Source organism: Girardinichthys multiradiatus, chromosome 10, assembly GCF_021462225.1.
Source record: "Girardinichthys multiradiatus isolate DD_20200921_A chromosome 10, DD_fGirMul_XY1, whole genome shotgun sequence".
Lineage (NCBI taxonomy): Eukaryota > Metazoa > Chordata > Actinopteri > Cyprinodontiformes > Goodeidae > Girardinichthys > Girardinichthys multiradiatus.
This window is the reverse complement of record NC_061803.1, coordinates 23,429,627-23,448,983: the sequence shown is the minus strand read 5'-3', so window position 1 is coordinate 23,448,983 and position 19,357 is coordinate 23,429,627. Positions and strand designations below refer to the sequence as shown.

At 40.1% G+C, this 19,357-nt stretch overlaps 2 protein-coding genes across 2 annotated transcripts; one reads left to right on the top strand and one right to left on the bottom strand.

Moving 5' to 3' along the window:
• Positions 1 to 2,499: 2,499 nt before the first annotated feature.
• On the bottom strand, positions 2,500 to 4,210 carry phf5a (PHD finger protein 5A). Its single transcript, XM_047377436.1, has 4 exons — positions 4,077 to 4,210; positions 3,724 to 3,747; positions 2,788 to 2,954; positions 2,500 to 2,681 (listed from the first exon to the last, which is right to left on the bottom strand). The coding sequence occupies exons 1-4, from the start codon at positions 4,126 to 4,128 to the stop codon at positions 2,592 to 2,594; spliced, it is 333 nt and encodes a 110-aa protein (XP_047233392.1). The 5' UTR covers positions 4,129 to 4,210; the 3' UTR covers positions 2,500 to 2,591.
• A 2,005-nt stretch (positions 4,211 to 6,215) lies between these two features.
• aco2 (aconitase 2, mitochondrial) lies at positions 6,216 to 17,680 on the top strand. The gene is made up of 17 exons (XM_047377435.1): positions 6,216 to 6,368; positions 9,167 to 9,309; positions 9,500 to 9,758; positions 10,522 to 10,614; positions 10,729 to 10,887; positions 11,021 to 11,171; positions 11,308 to 11,412; positions 11,604 to 11,695; positions 12,488 to 12,593; positions 12,690 to 12,847; positions 12,942 to 13,015; positions 14,020 to 14,131; positions 14,223 to 14,501; positions 14,598 to 14,789; positions 15,001 to 15,133; positions 16,007 to 16,128; positions 16,216 to 17,680. The coding sequence occupies exons 1-17, from the start codon at positions 6,333 to 6,335 to the stop codon at positions 16,348 to 16,350; spliced, it is 2,349 nt and encodes a 782-aa protein (XP_047233391.1). The 5' UTR covers positions 6,216 to 6,332; the 3' UTR covers positions 16,351 to 17,680.
• The last annotated feature ends 1,677 nt before the right edge of the window (positions 17,681 to 19,357 follow it).

Below are 19,357 nucleotides of genomic sequence, written 5' to 3'. Positions count from 1 at the left end.
GCAAAAGAGTAACTCAGTGTAGCCACCCAAACATCCAGACTATATAAACAGCTAATATCCCTCATATTTGTTACTCCAGAAAGAGTAGAGCAACAATGTTTGACACAAGCACATGAAAACTACATCTAAATTTATTTGAAATCTTTGCTTAGGTCTATTACAAATCAAAATTAACAATGATAGAGGGTCTAGCTTTTCTGTTTTGAATAAAAGCAATTATAGCAACTTACAGATTTGTGTAAAAATGTGAAACTGATATTTAAGTATCATACCAGCCCATGTTTACTGTATACTTTTTGGTGACTCTACGAAGCCATCAATTACATTTTCAAATGAGTAAAAATGTGATGTAACAGAGGTCGGTTTTTCTTCAAAATGGGAAGACGACATACCATTTAAGTCAAATTCATGATCATTTTCGAAGGCCACGAACTCATTAACTGGAGATGAGACGAGGCTGGATGACAAACCCAAGTTTATCCACCACACAGAGAAAGGTGATAATGTAAAAATAAAACACCTTTAGAGAAGTAACACTGTTTTCAGTAGATTATACTACGATAGTAAAAGACTGATTTTAAAGCGTTTTGTTTTTAGCAGGGGTTCCAATAAATGTGGTATTTATAGATGTACAGGTCCTTCTCAAAATATTAGCATATTGTGATAAAGTTCATTATTTTCCATAATGTAATGATGAAAATTTAACATTCATATATTTTAGATTCATTGCAAACTAACTGAAATATTTCAGGTCTTTTATTGTCTTAATACGGATGATTTTGGCATACAGCTCATGAAAACCCAAAATTCCTATCTCACAAAATTAGCATATCATTAAAAGGGTCTCTAAACGAGCTATGAACCTAATCATCTGAATCAACGAGTTAACTCTAAACACCTGCAAAAGATTCCTGAGGCCTTTAAAACTCCCAGCCTGGTTCATCACTCAAAACCCCAATCATGGGTAAGACTGCCGACCTGACTGCTGTCCAGAAGGCCACTATTGACACCCTCAAGCAAGAGGGTAAGACACAGAAAGAAATTTCTGAACGAATAGGCTGTTCCCAGAGTGCTGTATCAAGGCACCTCAGTGGGAAGTCTGTGGGAAGGAAAAAGTGGCAGAAAACGCTGCACAACGAGAAGAGGTGACCGGACCCTAAGGAAGATTGTGGAGAAGGGCCGATTCCAGACCTTGGGGGACCTGCGGAAGCAGTGGACTGAGTCTGGAGTAGAAACATCCAGAGCCACCGTGCACAGGCGTGTGCAGGAAATGGGCTACAGGTGCCGCATTCCCCAGGTCAAGCCACTTTTGAACCAGAAACAGCGGCAGAAGCGCCTGACCTGAGCTACAGAGAAGCAGCACTGGACTGTTGCTCAGTGGTCCAAAGTACTTTTTTCGGATGAAAGCAAATTCTGCATGTCATTCAGAAATCAAGGTGCCAGAGTCTGGAGGAAGACTGGGGAGAAGGAAATGCCAAAATGCCAGAAGTCCAGTGTCAAGTACCCACAGTTAGTGATGGTCTGGGGTGCCGTGTCAGCTGCTGGTGTTGGTCCACTGTGTTTTATCAAGGGCAGGGTCAATGCAGCTAGCTATCAGGAGATTTTGGAGCACTTCATGCTTCCATCTGCTGAAAAGCTTTATGGAGATGAAGATTTCATTTTTCAGCACGACCTGGCACCTGCTCACAGTGCCAAAACCACTGGTAAATGGTTTACTGACCATGGTATCACTGTGCTCAATTGGCCTGCCAACTCTCCTGACCTGAACCCCATAGAGAATCTGTGGGATATTGTGAAGAGAACGTTGAGAGACTCAAGACCCAACACTCTGGATGAGCTAAAGGCCGCTATCGAAGCATCCTGTGCCTCCATAAGACCTCAGCAGTGCCACAGGCTGATTGCCTCCATGCCACGCCGCATTGAAGCAGTCATTTCTGCAAAAGGATTCCCGACCAAGTATTGAGTGCATAACTGTACATGATTATTTGAAGGTTGACGTTTTTTGTATTAAAAACACTTTTCTTTTATTGGTCGGATGAAATATGCTAATTTTGTGAGATAGGAATTTTGGGTTTTCATGAGCTGTATGCCAAAATCATCTGTATTAAGACAATAAAAGACCTGAAATATTTCAGTTAGTGTGCAATGAATCTAAAATATATGTATGTTAAATTTTCATCATGACATTATAGAAAATAATGAACTTTATCACAATATGCTAATTTTTTGAGAAGGATCTGTATATTTGTCAGAACAAATCTGAATTAGCTGCAAGTGTCTTATAACCCAAAGTATTTTAAAGCCACTACTGTCCATGTTTTAGAATCTACTTACATACTTTTGCTATGGTGTTTACAGATGTCTCTGTTGACAAAACAAAGCATATTGAAGAAAGTATTCAACAATTTAAAAATCAGTCATTCTTTGGGACTTTGAATGTATGAAAATGAGAACCTCTAAATCTCTTTAATACTTGCAACAATGAAGCAAAACAACACACACAGAAATAGAAAAAGCTTTATTGAAGAAAAAAAAAAAATCTTGGTGGTTTTAGAAAAACTGCAAAGCTAAAACACAGGACCTCAGTCTCTTCACCTCTTCTTGAAACCATACTTCTTCCTTTCATAAAAGAGATCCGTTTTGGAGCTGCCCAAGTTTACAATCTTAGGACATCCATCTCGCTGCATAGAGAACAAAACAGAAGGCAGTTCAGGAAGTGTTTGGAGAACCACACAGTTAACAAATATTCCATCTGTATCAAAGTAAAATAAAATGGGGGAGACTCACATCTTTCTCCTGGATGGTGCACTCTTTACAGTAGTAAGCATCAGACACGCCAGGGCCTCCACAGATGACGCAGCGTCCCTGATAGGATCCGTAGTTACACTCGTCACAAATACGCACCAGCGTGCACGGCCTCACGTAAGAGTCACAGATGACACATTTCCCATCACCTGAAAAGAGTAAGAAAAAGGCAAGCCAGATGAAGAAGTGAGAAGCATGGAGACAAAAACTGGACGACAAACCTTTTAACAGTAGTCATGCTTCCCCCCCCCCCCAGTCAAATTTTTTTTTTTTCGCAGTTATCAGTCTATTTATGCCCAAAGGTAAAATGTATTGTATAGATTTTAGATTCACAGTAGTTTTATGGCAGATATTTTTGCAGTGGTCAGATTTAAGGGTGATGGATGCACAAATCAAGCCAGGCAGACGAATCGACATGATAAACAATTCTTAATCCGGAATATTTTAAAACAATATTTTTATCAATCATGTTCCTTCCATTGGCAGCAGCAGACCAATCAGCATTTCTGAATAAAAACTTGTCAATTTGCTTTTTATTTCTACAAGAAATACATCAGACCAAAGTCTATTTGTCCATCTCATTTAGTCTATTCTCTTGCCAGAATACGAAGCAGTTTAAACTTTACTGCAGGGTCATCGTTAAACATTTTATAGGACTAGACCAAATGTTGTACTATTGCCTAATGCTTACAGTGAAGTGGATTTCATGTGAACCCCACAAATTTGCCATTTATGCAAGCGTGGCTAAAAGAAAACCATAAGTCCTAGTTGCAAGATAAAGGTAATAACTAAATATGGACTTAACTAAAAAACAAAGTAGCACTTCCAACAAACCTAAATACAGTAGATATCGATTAGAAAATTTGAAAAATAACAGGATTGTTGGTGTGTTAGCTAATTGTAGATGTCAACACTTACATTTCTCGCAAAGTCTCCCGATAGCTGTTGAATTGAAACAAAGAAGTTAGTCAGCGAAACTATAACATTTATTCAATCTCACGCTTTACAAGCAAAACTGTGTTTTTTCGTCTGCAAGTGTTCGTCTAATCGATAGGCAAACCTTAGTAAAAATCAGAGATACTGTAACATCAGCCACTGGAACAAACATGCGAGTAACTTAAAGGCTAACATCAAAGCTAACAACATTTCCACTGAAATCCATGCTACAGAAATTAGCTTGGCGCCAAAGCGATCTAGACTACAATAGGAGGGCTTTAGGTGCCGCAGAGTTATCGAGTGTGTTATTTATAAGTGAACTAAATTAGTCCTACCGACACCGGCTTGTTTTCGACAGAAGATCAAATCTGGATGATGCTTGGCCATTTTAGGCTAACGTACACCGAGTGGTGCTAGTTTGTTTCAAGGGTAACCTTTCACCTGTGTCTTATGTTTCAGTTTCCGCATTACCGCCATCTAGCGGCTCCAATAAGCTAATACAACTTTCCAAACCTTCAAATCCTTGCAAGAAATTAAATCAATGTATCATTATCAGTCAGTCATTTTCTACTGCTTATTCCATATTGGGTCGCGGGGGAGCTGGTGCCTATCTCCAGCAGTCTATGGGCGAGAGGCGGGGTACACTCTGGACAGATCACCAGTCCATCGCAGGGCAACACAACGTATAAAAGTTAAATAATAACGCGAATTGATGTTAAGAAAGAAAAATATCTATCTGACCGAGATAAACTCATGTGAAAAAGTATGACACCCTCAGAAAGCCCGTATCTGACATATTTGAACATATGGATATTTATTGTGTGTTAAACCAGAGTAACCAGAGAGAACCCATGCAGCTTACTGAATCTCATCAGTTCTGATGAGGACCTAAAATCCTGAAACAGGATGGAAAATGCCGCAGACACTATGAACGTCATTTAAAAAAAAATCTATTGTATCTATACATATAGTTTCAGTTGTTTTTTTTTTTCTTGTTTGTCTTTGCTTTCTGGATTTTTTTAATCTTTAATTGTGATTTCTATGTTAATATGTCATCTTGTATTATCCTAGAGGGAAGAAAGAATTTCCTTTTTTGTTTTCAAAACCACAGGTATCAGGATAAATATATTTGCCATTTTTGTTCTGATACTTTTGCTTTTTAGATTTTTGTACTTAAGTGCGACCCCTGACAGCTTGTTTTATTGGCCTTGGAAGACTTGTGACAGCTTTGCGGTTTCCTTCGTTGGAAACTACCAAGATATGGGATCATATGTGTGACAAACATTTACAGTTGAAACCAGATATTTGCATATGCAATATACCGAGACACATTTAGATATTTATTTGTTGCTCAACTTACTTTTACTACATTTAAGTCAGAAGTTTACCTACACTAATATTTAGAGGCGCTGACTTGAGTCATGCAACTTGGAACCGAGTCGGACTCAAGACACAAATTTAATGACCACAGAATCACAGAAGACTTGGGACATGACTTGGACACCAATGACTCGTGACTGCACTTTGACTTGAACCATCTGACTTAAAAATACTTGATGTATTTGCTGTGGCTGATGTGCTATGCATGCCTCTGGCCTCCTGTTGATGCAACATACACTTTTCTTCTGCATCTTATGATGACAGCAAAAGTAGCTGACGCTGGTGGAGCAGTGCGCTCTTCCTACACTATCAAAGAGGTTTAGGCAAAATTGGATGAAGATAAAATTGCTGTGGGCAGCATCACCCAAAAAATATTAGAAAGGCTTGAAATTAAAAGTTTAAGAGTTGGACTCAAATCGGGGTTTGCATGTGTTGACTTTGGATTTGACTCAGGACTTTCATGTCTTGGGACTTGACTTGAGACTTGGGTGGACAGACCTACTTGTTACTTGGTCTCATTTCTGCTAAAATTACAACATATTTAAACAATTCGGGAAAGCAGATGTGATAATGGCACGGACTTGTCAGCTTTTGGTTATTTAACAACATTTAAGTTGACTCCTGGCACATCTGTGGGTGTACTTTAAGGCAACACATCGAAATTGTTGCTTCCTTATGTGAAATCATGAGAAAATCAAAAGAAATCAGCATATATATCAAGAAGAGTCTTAACTAGTCTGGTTCTTCCTTCGGCACAATATTTAGATGTCTAAAGGTGTAATATTAATCTGATTAAACAATTATAAACAAGTATAAACACCATGAAAATAAGCTTCTGGTTTTAAATAAAGTTCTATTTAAAAAAATCTCTCTCGATTTGCAAGACAGTGCAAACAAACATGCACGCCCGTGTTCATACTTAAAGGCAATTTAGTTTTTATTTGGCACTAGTGGAAACATGCAGACCTTTTTTTTTTTTTATCCTAGAAGCATACGCTTAACTGAACTAATTTCAAATTAGTAGCATTAATAAAAAGTAAAGCCGTTTAGTTTTTGAACATGAACATTACTAGTAGTGGAAGTTGTAGACTTCCTCCAGTAGGTGGCGGTACATTGAAAGCGCCAGCTGCTCGTAACCGTAAGTAGAGAAGAAGAGTCTTTATAATCGCGTGACGTCACGAACGACCCTCACATCTTTGTCAGTGAACAAAATGGCAACCTACTGTCTGACTGTGGCCCGGCTCCAGGTAAGAGACGCAAAACACAGAGTAAATCCCTTCAGCCGGCAGCAGACCGGGCCAGCTGTTATCTCAGAGCGGGTAAATCCGCTGTAAGATGGTTGTGAGCTCGCTGGAGCTCAGAGAACCGTGACAGTGAGCGAAGAAGCTGCTCGGGTCACCGTGTCCCGACCCATTCTGAACGTATCTAGCAGACGATTGCTGCTTCAAACCTGATCTGTTAGTCTCTCTTCTTACAGAATGTTGTCACGGGCAACCTCGGCCTTCAAACAGCTTTGGTGGGTTCGGTTATAACGGTGGAGTGTGGTTGCGAATAGCAAGGTTAACAACAAGGTTAGAGCTATCGGTGGGTTCTTTAAACACAGATCTCTCTTTTGACAAAGTGTATACACTAAAATCACTTGTCTTTGTGTAAGCTATTTACTAAACACTGGGGGTTAAATAATTGCAATATATTGCAGGCTTTTAGAAGTACTGCTACATGAACAGAAGTACAATAACAGTTGGTTAAAGGTAAGGTATTCGCTGACGCGTGGACAACTCAGTTCCAGTCGTCAAACCAACAACTTACCACGTTTTATTGGGGGGTCACTGGGTTGGTCAATGTTATTCCACTAAAGAATCTAGCTTACAGCTAAATGAAACCTCCAAAAATTCACTGTAACCTTCCTTTTCTAATTCAGCCTTGCGATCATCAATTTATGTCTAGATCGGACATAACGGCTTTTATTTTGAAAAAGAGTTCAAGCGGGCGGGAGTGGAGAGATGTGTTGTTGCGAAGCTTGAATAAAAAGAAAAGAGTTTTATCGACAGTCACCGTTTCATTGTTATCTTTTACAAGAAGACACCCTTCTAGTACAACGGCTACAGTGGCGGTAGCGGCGGGATTCGAACTCACGCCATCGAAATGACTGGAGTCTGTTGTTTCGAACGTGAGAACTCTTCTTTTTGTTCAAGCTTCACAACACCCCTCTCCACTTCCGCTCTCCAAAACCGTTTTTCTTTTCAAAATAAAAGCTCTTGTGTCGGTTATAGACAGGAGCTAAGGATCGCAAGGGTGAATTAAAAAATAAAGGATACGTCAGTTTGTCAGAAATCTGAATATAACATAGGACCGATTAAAATAGTTATGAAATTGTAAGAGTGAGATGTAATGTTATAAACATGTTATGGTCTACATAGTTGGAAATGCTGCTGACCTGAAATCTGTTCAGCAGACAGTCATTTAAATAAAACGTCATGCTGAAGTTCACCAATCATATTGATAGGAATTGATGCAAAAGAAGAAAAGGTGCGCGAAAAATAATAACGATGCAGGAAGATTATACAAAGTCCATTTGTGGGTTCCGGGGGAGATTCGCAAGGTGTGGACTGTGAATGGAGTTGGTGCTTCAACATTTACTATACATCCAGGACAAGGCAACAAAACTGGCACATTTCTTGTGTTGAGCTACTCCTGAACCAGAGACAACCTCAGAAGCTACTTACCCGGGCTAAGGAGAAACAGAACTTGACTGTTGCTCATTGGTCCAAAGTTTTTATTTTTAGACGAGAGTACATTTTGCATTTCATTTGGACCTCAAACTCCCAAACACTGGATGAAGAGTGGAGGCACAGTGTCCAAAGTTGTTGGAAGTTCATTTTGAAGTTTCACCATTCAGTGATGTATTTGGGAGCATTTTTATCTGCTGGTGTTAGTCCACTGTGTTCAAATTAAATCTAAAGTCAGCACAACCATCTACCAGGAAATTTTACAGCACTTCATACTTCTGTCTGCTGACAAGCTTATGGAGATTGTGATTTCATTTTAAGGCAGGACTTGGCAAATGCCAGCACTGCAAAAAGTACCAGGACTTGGTTTAAAAATCAATGTGCTGCATTAGCCAGCAAACTGAGCTGACCTGAACCCTACTGAGAAACTATGGACTATTGTCAACAGGAGACAACAAATTGGCTGGAGTTCACTTTTAGAGCCACCTGGACTTCCTTAACAACTCAGCAGCGGCAGAGGTTGATCGCCACACTTAATTGATTCTGTAATTTATGCATTCCGTGTCAATTTTAACTTTTCTGAGAAGCAGAACTTTGGATTTTCATTTGCTGTTAACCGTAATAATCAAAATTAACAGAAACAAATGCTTAAAATCTATCACTGTGCATGTATGTTATTTATCCATCTAATAACAAATTTCACTTCTTGAATTCAATAATTGAAATAAATAAAATGTTCGATGATCTAATTTGTTGAGATGCACCTCTACTTGTACGCTTGGACGACCATGTCCTACCACTCAGTATAAATAATAGCATACTTTCTGTAATTATAAATCAGTTAATCCTGCCTTTTCGGACCCTCAACATAGTGTTGACATCGGAGGTGAAGACAAGTGGTGTATTAGATGGACTCACACCACGCAGGACTTGATAGATTCTGGTTGAACTTTTATGAAGTGAAAAATAAACGTAAGGCATATAATATCTGTGGTTGATATCTGAAATATTGACACGTACAATACAATCAAATAGACAAGTAGTAGCAATAGTAATAACATCTAGATAAATAATAACTTATAAATAATAATACAGTTAAACAAAAATCCCAACTAAATAAAACAGTTTTGAGTTTGCTTTAGAAGCATTAATGCTATCAGTTGCCTAAAGTTAAGGACAAATAACAAAATTAAGCCTCACTTTCAATTTTAATTCTCACTAATGAGGAGTAAACTTTTTCCGTAGCAACCTAAATAGATTCCCAGCTGTGTGATTGGACTCATCCTTCCTTATGTTTGTGATTTGTGTGTCTCCAGTTGGCCCTGGGTCATGGTGCACGGCGTCTGCATGTATCGGCCGCTTACAGAGCAAAGGCCAAAGTGGCCATGAGCCGCTTTGAGCCCACTTCCTTTGTCAACTACAAGAAGCTTCAAAGCAACGTTGAAGTTGTCCAAAAAAGGCAAGTGTCCACTTTAATCTGCTCTATATTTGCTCTGGGCTCACATCTGGTTTACCTCCAACGCTGCCTTATCTGTGTGAATGTTTGATTTATTTTTTTTAAATCTTATTTTCCTGTTTGCATGACCTTTATCAACGTTTTCTCATGAGTGTGGCTGGAATCAGTAAAACAAAGTTTGCTCTATCTGCAGGCTCAACCGTCCTCTTACTCTGTCAGAAAAGATTGTGTATGGCCACCTCGACAATCCCCACAACCAGGAGATTGACCGCGGTCGCACCTACCTGCGGCTGCGACCCGACCGCGTGGCCATGCAAGATGCCACGGCTCAGATGGCAATGCTGCAGTTCATCAGCAGCGGCCTGCCAAGGGTGGCCGTGCCCTCCACCATCCACTGTGATCACCTAATTGAGGCCCAGATTGGTGGAGTCAAGGATTTGGCCAGGGCAAAGGTGAGAAGGCGTTAGAGACAGTGCCTTGGAAAAGTGTTTTGTCACTTGACAACCATAACTTTCAATATTGTAACACTAAGTAGGGTGTAGTTGTGAGGCGAAAAGAATCATTAAGACCACGGAACAGAGCAAACAGGCCAGAAACAAAGTTGTGAAGAAGTTTAAAGCAGGGTTAGGTTATAAAACAATATCCCAACCTTCAAACACAAAGGTTGTCCTGGGATAAATCAGGACTCACAAGGATCCACAGTTAAAGTGGGAGAATCTGCTCACAGAACAAGTTAGATGTGCGCTACACAAATCTGAGGTTTGTGGTAAAGTAGCAAGGAAAGAAGCAATGAGAAATTCCATCAGCAGTTTGGCACAAGGCATGTAGAGGGAACACTGCAAACACATGGAAGAAGGTCCTCTGGTCAGATGTCACCAAAATAAACTTCTTAACCTATATGCTAAATGCTACGTGTGACAGGAAATTAACAGTGCACGTAATTCTGGGTCACGGTGGTGGCGAAGGGGTAAAGTCGTGAAACTGCAATGGAGGTTCACTTTCCAGCAAAACAACAATCCTAAACATGCAGCCAGAGATACATAGGAATCTCTTAGATAAAAACAGAATTTTCTGCTCGTAGATTATTTGCGTTGGTCTATCACATAAAATATATTGTGTTTTTGTAGTTGTAATGTGACAAAATATGAAAAAGGGTTTATTAGTTGTCTTAAAATGCAACCCACAACTTAAGCACAAATCTGTTTATTTCCATAGGAAGTGAACCATGAGGTCTACAACTTCCTGTCCAGTGCTGGAGCGAAATATGGGGTAGGCTTTTGGAAACCTGGCTCCGGAATCATCCATCAGGTATAATAAAACAGGACATTTCATCCGAATCTGGTCTAAACATGGAAGTGGTTTAAGCTTCTGCAGATGTAGGTCTAAATTTATACCAATAATACAATATTTGTGTCTTCACAGATCATCCTGGAGAATTATGCATACCCAGGAGTGATGCTCATTGGCACAGATTCCCACACACCGAATGGTGGTGGGCTTGGTGCCATCTGCATTGGAGTGGGTGGGGCCGATGCAGTAGATGTCATGGCTGGAATTCCCTGGGAGCTCAAATGTCCCAAGGTTAGCCGCTTACAGCTTTTCTTTAAGGATGCTCTTTTCTGTTTTCACTCCTATTCCTTTTTCGGACTCTTCTTGTTTGCTTTGTTTTGCCTTGGATCTCTTTTTAATGCCTTTCACGTTTTCATCGTTTAAGGTGATTGGTGTGCGACTGACCGGCTCTCTGTCTGGCTGGACTTCTCCAAAAGACGTCATCTTGAAGGTGGCGGGCATCCTCACAGTAAAGGGAGGCACTGGAGCCATCGTCGAGTACCATGGACCAGGAGTCAACTCCATTTCCTGCACTGGTCAGCAGTAAAAGCCTATAATCTCATACTGTCAGAATGAACAAAAAAGTAATTTAAGCCTGTTAACGTTTTGATAAGTCATTTAGAAAACATGACAAAAGAATGATCTGTTTTTATTAATTGTGGATTTGTGCAGGAATGGCCACTATTTGCAACATGGGAGCAGAAATCGGAGCAACAACTTCTGTGTTTCCTTACAATCACCGCATGAGAACCTACCTAGAGAAGACTGGCCGAGGAGGTGGGCTTACAGTTTGTACCTTCTAAATATATTCATATTAACACAGAAAAAGGATGATCCATGACTGAATCTGTAACTAAAAGTGCAGATCATTGGTTAAATGTTGACCTTTTTCTCAAAGGCTTCTCATGCTGTAAAAGTGAAGTTAAGAGTGTTTCGTCACTATTCCCAGCTCTTTCTGTTTCTCTCAGAGATCGCTGCAGTGGCTGATGAATACAAGGATTTGTTGGTACCAGATGAAGGCTGCGAGTACGACCAGATCATCGAGCTCAATTTAGATGAGGTAGGTCTTTTTTTTTCTTCTTAAAAAGGTTCATTAACTATTTCCTGCCTGAATTATTTACAATTAAATGTAAAAAAAATATATAGTAGTTTATGTTTTTGCTGTCAAACCGCTTTTCCATTGAGCAGATATTGCTAAATTTAATAATGCACATAAAACAGATATAAAGCATGTATTTAGTCTCAAAGTTAGGCAAAGCTCAGACCACAAGATGCCCAGTTTTAACTACAGTTTCTTGGTCACGACAATTCACTGGTTCACACAGTCTAGTTGGAAGAGGAGGAGATAAAAACCGAAAAGAAAGAAAGAATAAAACCACAATGTCAGTGTAGTTTTTCTTATCACACTAAATTATCCACATTGGGAAAACAGCAGATCTCTTCTGTATTTTTGTGAAACAAGCTCTTTTTTTTCCAGCTGCCCATGATCTGACCCTTTATTTTTCCTTTTATCTGCTGTGTAATTCTGAATGAGGTTATTATATTGTCCATGCCGGCACACCCATCCAACGCGTTACTAAAGCTCTGGGTTGCTTTCTATAATAGACTATAAGAGGAGACAGATGATACAGAGGGTTCCAAGATCAGGTGCTTATCCAATTGTTTTAAACGAGGGGTCTAACAGAATGTGTATTTGAGTAATAGACTGAATGTCTGCCATCTCAACTTTTCTGTTTAACCATGAAATTGCACCTTCTCACCTGCAGTCTTTCCTTGTTACTTTTATACCTCATGGAATATCCAAATATTCCATCACACATTAAAATTAACTTTGTGTTGTTGCCTTTTCCAGCTCAGGCCGCACATTAATGGACCTTTCACCCCTGACCTGGCACACCCCGTGTCTGAGGTTGGTGCTGTGGCCAAGAAGAACGGCTGGCCATTGGAGGTCAAAGTCGGTGAGGATTGATGGACAAGATGCGCTGCTGTTCACGTATTCGGATTGGGCTCAGAGATGACTGTAATTGAGGATTTTGTTCCCCCTCATTTTGAAGGTCTGATCGGCAGCTGCACCAACTCCAGCTATGAGGACATGGGACGCGCTGCCTCCCTGGCCAAACAAGCTCTGGACAAAGGCCTAAAATGCAAAGCTCAGTTCACAGTCACACCTGGGTCAGAGCAGATCCGTGCCACCATCGAAAGAGATGGATATGTAAATGCTGTGCTACACAAAAACACACCGGCTACACTTACCTTCTGGTTCTGATGTGGTAAAATTAACACCATTGGTTTTTTCTTCCTTTTAGTCAAGGATCCTCAGTGATGTTGGAGGTGTGGTCCTTGCCAATGCATGTGGACCCTGCATTGGACAGTGGGACAGGTAACAATAGTCATAATCATACAGTGTCTTGGATAAGTAGACATTTCCCTGAAACCTTTTTACATTGTCTGACGTAACGACCGCAGACCACAATGTATTTTATTTGGATTGTTTGTCATAATAACTTGTAAAGTGGATGGGAAATGATACATGGTAAGTTTTTTAGAAAATAAAAAGGGGGGGGATTTGTTTTCAGAAATGGCTATAAGGCTCATGCTTACTCTGGAAGAAGTGCATAGATCTGCAGCTCAGGTGGGAAAATCTTAAAAGGGCAACTTTTAGTTATGCACTCCACAGATCTGGTGTTTATGGAAGAGTGACAAAAAGAAAGCCGCCGGTGAAGGAAAACTATAAGAAGTCGCCTTTACGGTTTGGCAAACAGCATGTGGAAGAAGGCCCTCCAGTCAGATGAGACCAAAACTCAACTGTGGGGGCCACATGCAAAATGCTATTTTTTGACAGAACATAAATACTGCGCAGTGAGCACACCATCCCCACAATGACGTGGCAGCATCATGCTGTAGGGATACATTTCTTTGGCAAGGACAAGAAAATTGGTTAGAGTTAATTGGATGCTGAATGGAAGGTGATCCAGGAATAAAACCTGTTATAAGCTGAAAAAGACTGGAGACTGGGGAGGAGGTTCACCTTCCAAGAAATTGAAGGCCTTAAACATACCGGCAAGCTATAATGAAATTATTTTAGAACAAACAGTCTTAATGTTAGAGAAAGTCCAGACCTAACTCCATTTGAGAGTCTGGAGCTGTTCACCACTGCTCCCCATCTAGTCTGAATGGGCTTGAGCTATTTTCCAAAGAAGAATGGTCAAATATTTTATTTTATAGCTGTGGAAAACTGATAGACATACCTCAAAAGAGTTGGAGCTAACCTTACACTTATGTGCTACTTTGTGTTGATCTATCACTTAAGTCATTACTGCCCGTTGGAATAGTTCAGCTTGACCAAAGTTTGTATTGATATGCTTCATGTTTGCCTGTTTTCAGGCAGGATGTGAAAAAGGGAGAGAAGAACACCATTGTTACATCCTTTAACAGGAACTTTACTGCCAGGAATGATGCCAACCCTGCAACACATGCCTTTGTCACCTCTCCTGAGGTAAACCTAGAACAGTCCACTACCACACCTCCCAGGACATGCAGGTTTACATTTTGTAGCTAATTTCCTTTCTCCTGCCCCTCTCCCTTAGATCGTCACCGCCCTCGCCATTGCTGGGACATTAGACTTTAACCCAGAGACAGATTACCTCACAGCCCCCAACGGGGAAAAGTTCAAGCTGGTGCCCCCCACTGGAGACGAATTACCGGCCAGGGACTTCGATCCAGGGCTGGATACCTATCAGCATCCTCCCAGTGATGGCACCAGCCTCACGGTGGATGTCAGTCCTCAGAGCAACCGGCTGCAGCTGCTGGAGCCTTTTGACGGTTGGAATGGAAATGATCTGGAGGACATGGTGGTGCTCATCAAGGTGGGCCTACTTGAAAACCAACCCCCTGCGGGAGTTTAGATATAAATACTCACACAGCTGCTGGTGTCCGAGCGTAACTCTCACCTCTCTCTGTAGGTGAAGGGAAAATGCACCACAGACCACATCAGCGCTGCAGGACCCTGGCTGAAGTTCCGCGGTCACCTGGATAACATCTCCAACAACATGCTGATCGGTGCCGTCAACAGTGAGAACGATGCTGTCAACAAGATAAAGAACCACCTGACAGGAGAGTACGGAGGAGTACCGGATGTGGCGCGACACTACAAGGTGAGAGTTCACAGTAGTAGGAGTTCTGAGTGTTTCATAATATTTTAAATGTCATTAAAAGATTGCAGTAAATTCCTAAAACAATTTAATCCTTACAGTTCCCTAGGCTGGTTTCAGAATCATTTATCTTTCATGTTAAGCAGTATATTGTGAAATTGAAGGTCAGCATAACATTGTTTTTGATGCTTCTCCTCTGTTGTATTGCATGTAGGCCAATGGCCTGTCGTGGGTTGTGGTTGGAGATGATAACTACGGCGAGGGCTCCAGCAGAGAGCATGCAGCTCTGGAGCCCAGGCATCTGGGTGGAAGAGCCATTATTGTCAAGAGCTTTGCCAGAATCCATGGTACTACAGGAGAGGCACACAGTTCCACAAGTTGCAAATGTCTATTAGAATTTAGCCAGCCATTTAGTTTTGATTTTATTTAAATGGCCCAAATTTATAAGGAATGTTAAAGCACTTTACAAAACAAAGTGCGTCCAGTTTATATCGAATATGGTCAAAATTAGCTTAAGTTAAATAGATCAGTTCAATCCAAGATACAGTCAAATACAGTTGATCACATAATTGCTAATTGGTAGAATCTTATAAAAGGAAGTGGAAAGGACCCACTCCCTTTAAACAGGAAGAAACCTCCAGAAAACCTGGGCTCAGTATGAGCGGCCTTCTGCCATGAAAGGATTTGAAGGGTAGAAAAGAGACACAGCTAAACACGCAAGCCCTGCCCTTGCAGTACCGTCTATGGGAAAGAAAAACAGAGGGCACAGACTTGATAACGGTTACACGACAAACAATGAGCTAGGAGTACTTTCTATGGGCAGGTAAAACAAAGATTATCATTAGTTAATAGGGGCAATATCCCTGTTAGTGGCTCAGTTCTTGAACGACAAACAGATAATCAGATTCGCACAGAGCCAGGGGTACTTTCTGTACGAAATCAAAACAAGGAGAGAACACAAAGTAAATGGCAACAATATCTAGATCAATGATCCCTTTCAAGAAAAAGACCACCAAACAGAAAAGCACAGAGTAAGGTTTACCTTCTATGGATAAAGGAAATAACAGGAAGTTGATTGCAGCAGTAATTACGAATAACACATAAATAGAGAGTAGCAGCAGTAAATACTGTAAAGTGAACAAGACATGTTTGATGTAAATCCTGTCAGACAACTTTTCTGATTTCAATTCAAACTGAACAGTTTTTCTTCTGTATTTCAGAAACAAACCTGAAGAAGCAGGGTGTGCTTCCCCTCACCTTCAGCAACCCATCAGACTATGACAAGATCCGCCCTGATGACAAGATCTCCATCAAAGGACTTAAATCTTTTGCACCAGGAAGGGTAAGACTTTAGATCCGATATATTTTAGCTGTTCAGAAAAAAAATCATCTCCACTGAGGGCCTTTTATCTCTTCTCATTGTGATCAGCCCCTGGCTGCAGTCGTGAAGCACAGTGATGGCAGCCAGGAGACCCTGGAGCTCAACCACAGCTTCAATGAGACCCAGATTGAGTGGTTCCAGGCAGGCTCAGCCCTCAACAGGATGAAGGAGATGCAGCACTGAGAGTGGAGGAAAGAAAAGGATGAAGTTCAGGGGGAAAACAGGGTGGAGAAACTTGGGAAGAAACAGAATGTCAAATAATTGTTTCATTACCAGGATTAGCCTGCAGTTTTGACTGAATTTTAAAAGTTGAGGAAAGTACGACTACTTTTAAGTGTCAAGCTAATGTTGTTGATGGAACAGTAGAACTTGATTCATTAAATTTGTTTATCCTCATGCATCAATGTTAAGCATATTTATGAAATGATTTGAGGCTGCAGTGAGAACCGGTTATAAATGGGTGTCTGGTTATAAACCTGGACACACTAAGCTGTGACCTGAACGGTGACCTAGTAAACATTGACCCCTGGATACTATTATTATATTTCTGCAACTGTTTAAACAAGTTGGTAAAATGTTGACCAGCTGCTCGCCCAGCTGAATGCAGTCACTCTGCTGCTTTATGGTCATCTTATCCTTGTGTTGTTCACAGGTAAATATTGTCATTTCTTACATTTCTGGACCCACTTAGCAAAGTTGTGTTAGATCACATGGACCTAAAAATAAACTTGACTTACACACTTAAACTTGTTCTTCTGCCCCTTGGTGGCATAAAGGAGGTATTGCAGTACGTCGAAGCGGCAGCAGGCAGACCTGTTATGTACTGAACATCAGTTAACCGTCTATCTAACAGAGTGAGACCACTAGGTCCTATTTATGTCTTAGAGTAGGTTTTCATCACAGCGCAGCATCACTTCATGTGCAGATACATTTGATTTATCATGGTGTGAAAATAGTATAACCCACCCTCTCCTTCCCTGATTCTTCCAGCGCTCTCATGATCAATTCTAATGAGGTCAAGCACATTTTGCAGCATGTTGTTTTTCTGCTCTTATGTATTTATACGTTTTTTTTTTCTGCAGCAGCTCCAGACCCTAATTATTGCATTCACTGGGTAAACTTGCATTCGGTATTTTTTAGTGCTCTTTATGTGCAGTTTTGTTTTTCTCCCTGAATAAATCACTAAGCTGAGAATGAGTTAATTGAGCAGTGATAATTTTAAGAAATATATAAAAATGTTCTTTAACTGGGCCATTGTTTATTTAGATCAAATTCCCCAGCAATACTTGGAACTCTGGGGAAATGGTGGAGTACAATTTGTCAGATAAGAAACAGATCTTCAAATCTTTGACCCAAAGGTTTATTCTGCCAATCAGATGAAGGCTCTTCCTTTAAGCCACTTCATGTAAAGTGTCTGATTCGTTCTGCGGTTCAGTGTTTGTTCTCAGATTATCATTTCTGTATCACAGAAATTTCAACAGATTGTAAAATAAAGATTCACTGATATCATTTATGCAGGTCGTCTTGTGGCTGTTTGTTTAACAGTATTAAAAATCAATAAAATCCAAAGAAATAGGAATATATCTTTTCCCAGAAGGCAAAAACAAAACTTGCATTGCCCTTGTTGCCTCTTTTTTTCTTAAATGCTTTGAAACTCTAACTTAATGCAGTTATAAACTCTTAACGACCTATTCATTTTATAGTTGTGGCTATGCAGCAGGATGAAGGCCAAACCAGGACCCATTAAACTCATTTAAAAGATAGTCCATAATTGTCATGTTAAACAGCATTCAGGAGAAAAAAGCATCAGTATTTCCCAGGTGGACGTGTAATGTAATGGTTTTTTTTTTTTGCATTCTGCAGTTTTAGGGCCACATACAGTGCTTAGGCCTCTTTGGCTCATAATATGTTCAGTCTAAGGTTTGTTTTGAAAAAATGTCTTTTTAGTTTGTTTTTTTACATAACATGGAAAGAAGAGTTTTTTGCGTTTATGACAATAGAGGCAACACTTTTTCTATCAAGTTCCGTTTGGCTGGGTTTGTAAATGAGCTCTATAATCCTTGAATATTTTCACCTTATAGCCACATGCCGGTTTTATTAAAGGAGTGTACTGTATTCAGTTTCATCCATTTTACCATGGACTCTGACCAGCTTTCCTGTCCCCAATAATGAAAAGCATCTTCACAGCATGATGCAGCAAGCACCATGTTTCACCCTGGGGGGAAAGTGTGCTGTGAGTAATAATGTGTAATATTAGATTTTCTCTGCTCATAACATTTGAAAGTGTTCTATTTTGGTCTCCTACAATGTTACTGAAATATTTAACCAGGATAAATGTTTAAAAATCAGTTCTCATTTACAAAAAGCATCTGACCAAGAAGCATTTTAAGAAAACATGATTTGTGGCAAAGTGCAAATGTGACTTCTTTATGGATTTCATTGAAAAATGGTTGCATTTTTCCCCACTGATTATTTGGCCTCATTTGAAGAGTGCATGAGTAGTAGTTGTGGACCTCTGTAGCTTCTCCAGAGTTACTAGTTACAAAGTAACACACAGTTGGACTCTACAAATAAGGTGACCTCTGAGGGCAGGTGGATGCACAAGATCGTTTTAAGGACATCATACTTAAAAGGAGCTGAATACAAATGCATGCCAAAATTTTTAGTTTCTTATTTTAAAAAAAGTTGGAAAATATCTAAGTTAAATTGAAGTTTGTTGTACTAACATCGCAAAAAAACTTTAAGTGTTGGGAATACTTTATATAGGGTACCCTACTACTAGCACAAACTACTGTCTCAATTCATCCCAAATGCTCAGAGAAAAGAACACCTATTGGCTGCATTACAGTGCTTTTGCATAATCTTAAATCTTAGATGTGACTACCGCCTTTATTCATGTTATGACATAAAAACGCCTTGGAAGGAATTGATCCATGAGGAATGAACAAAAATGAATTGTCGAAGCTGTCACTCTTAACTGTACCATTCATCTAAGTAGCAGTGAACTTAAAATAAGTAAAATGTTAATAAAACACATCGTACACCTCACAGTCATGTTGTAAACAGTGTTGTGCCTAAAGCTCCCCTGATAGATTAGTAACAGTGTCAACCATGTTGACAAAGAATTGACTGTGGTATGCGGTGAAGCCGGCTGTTGTTTTGAGCCCCCCCGTACCCCCCTCCCAAGCCC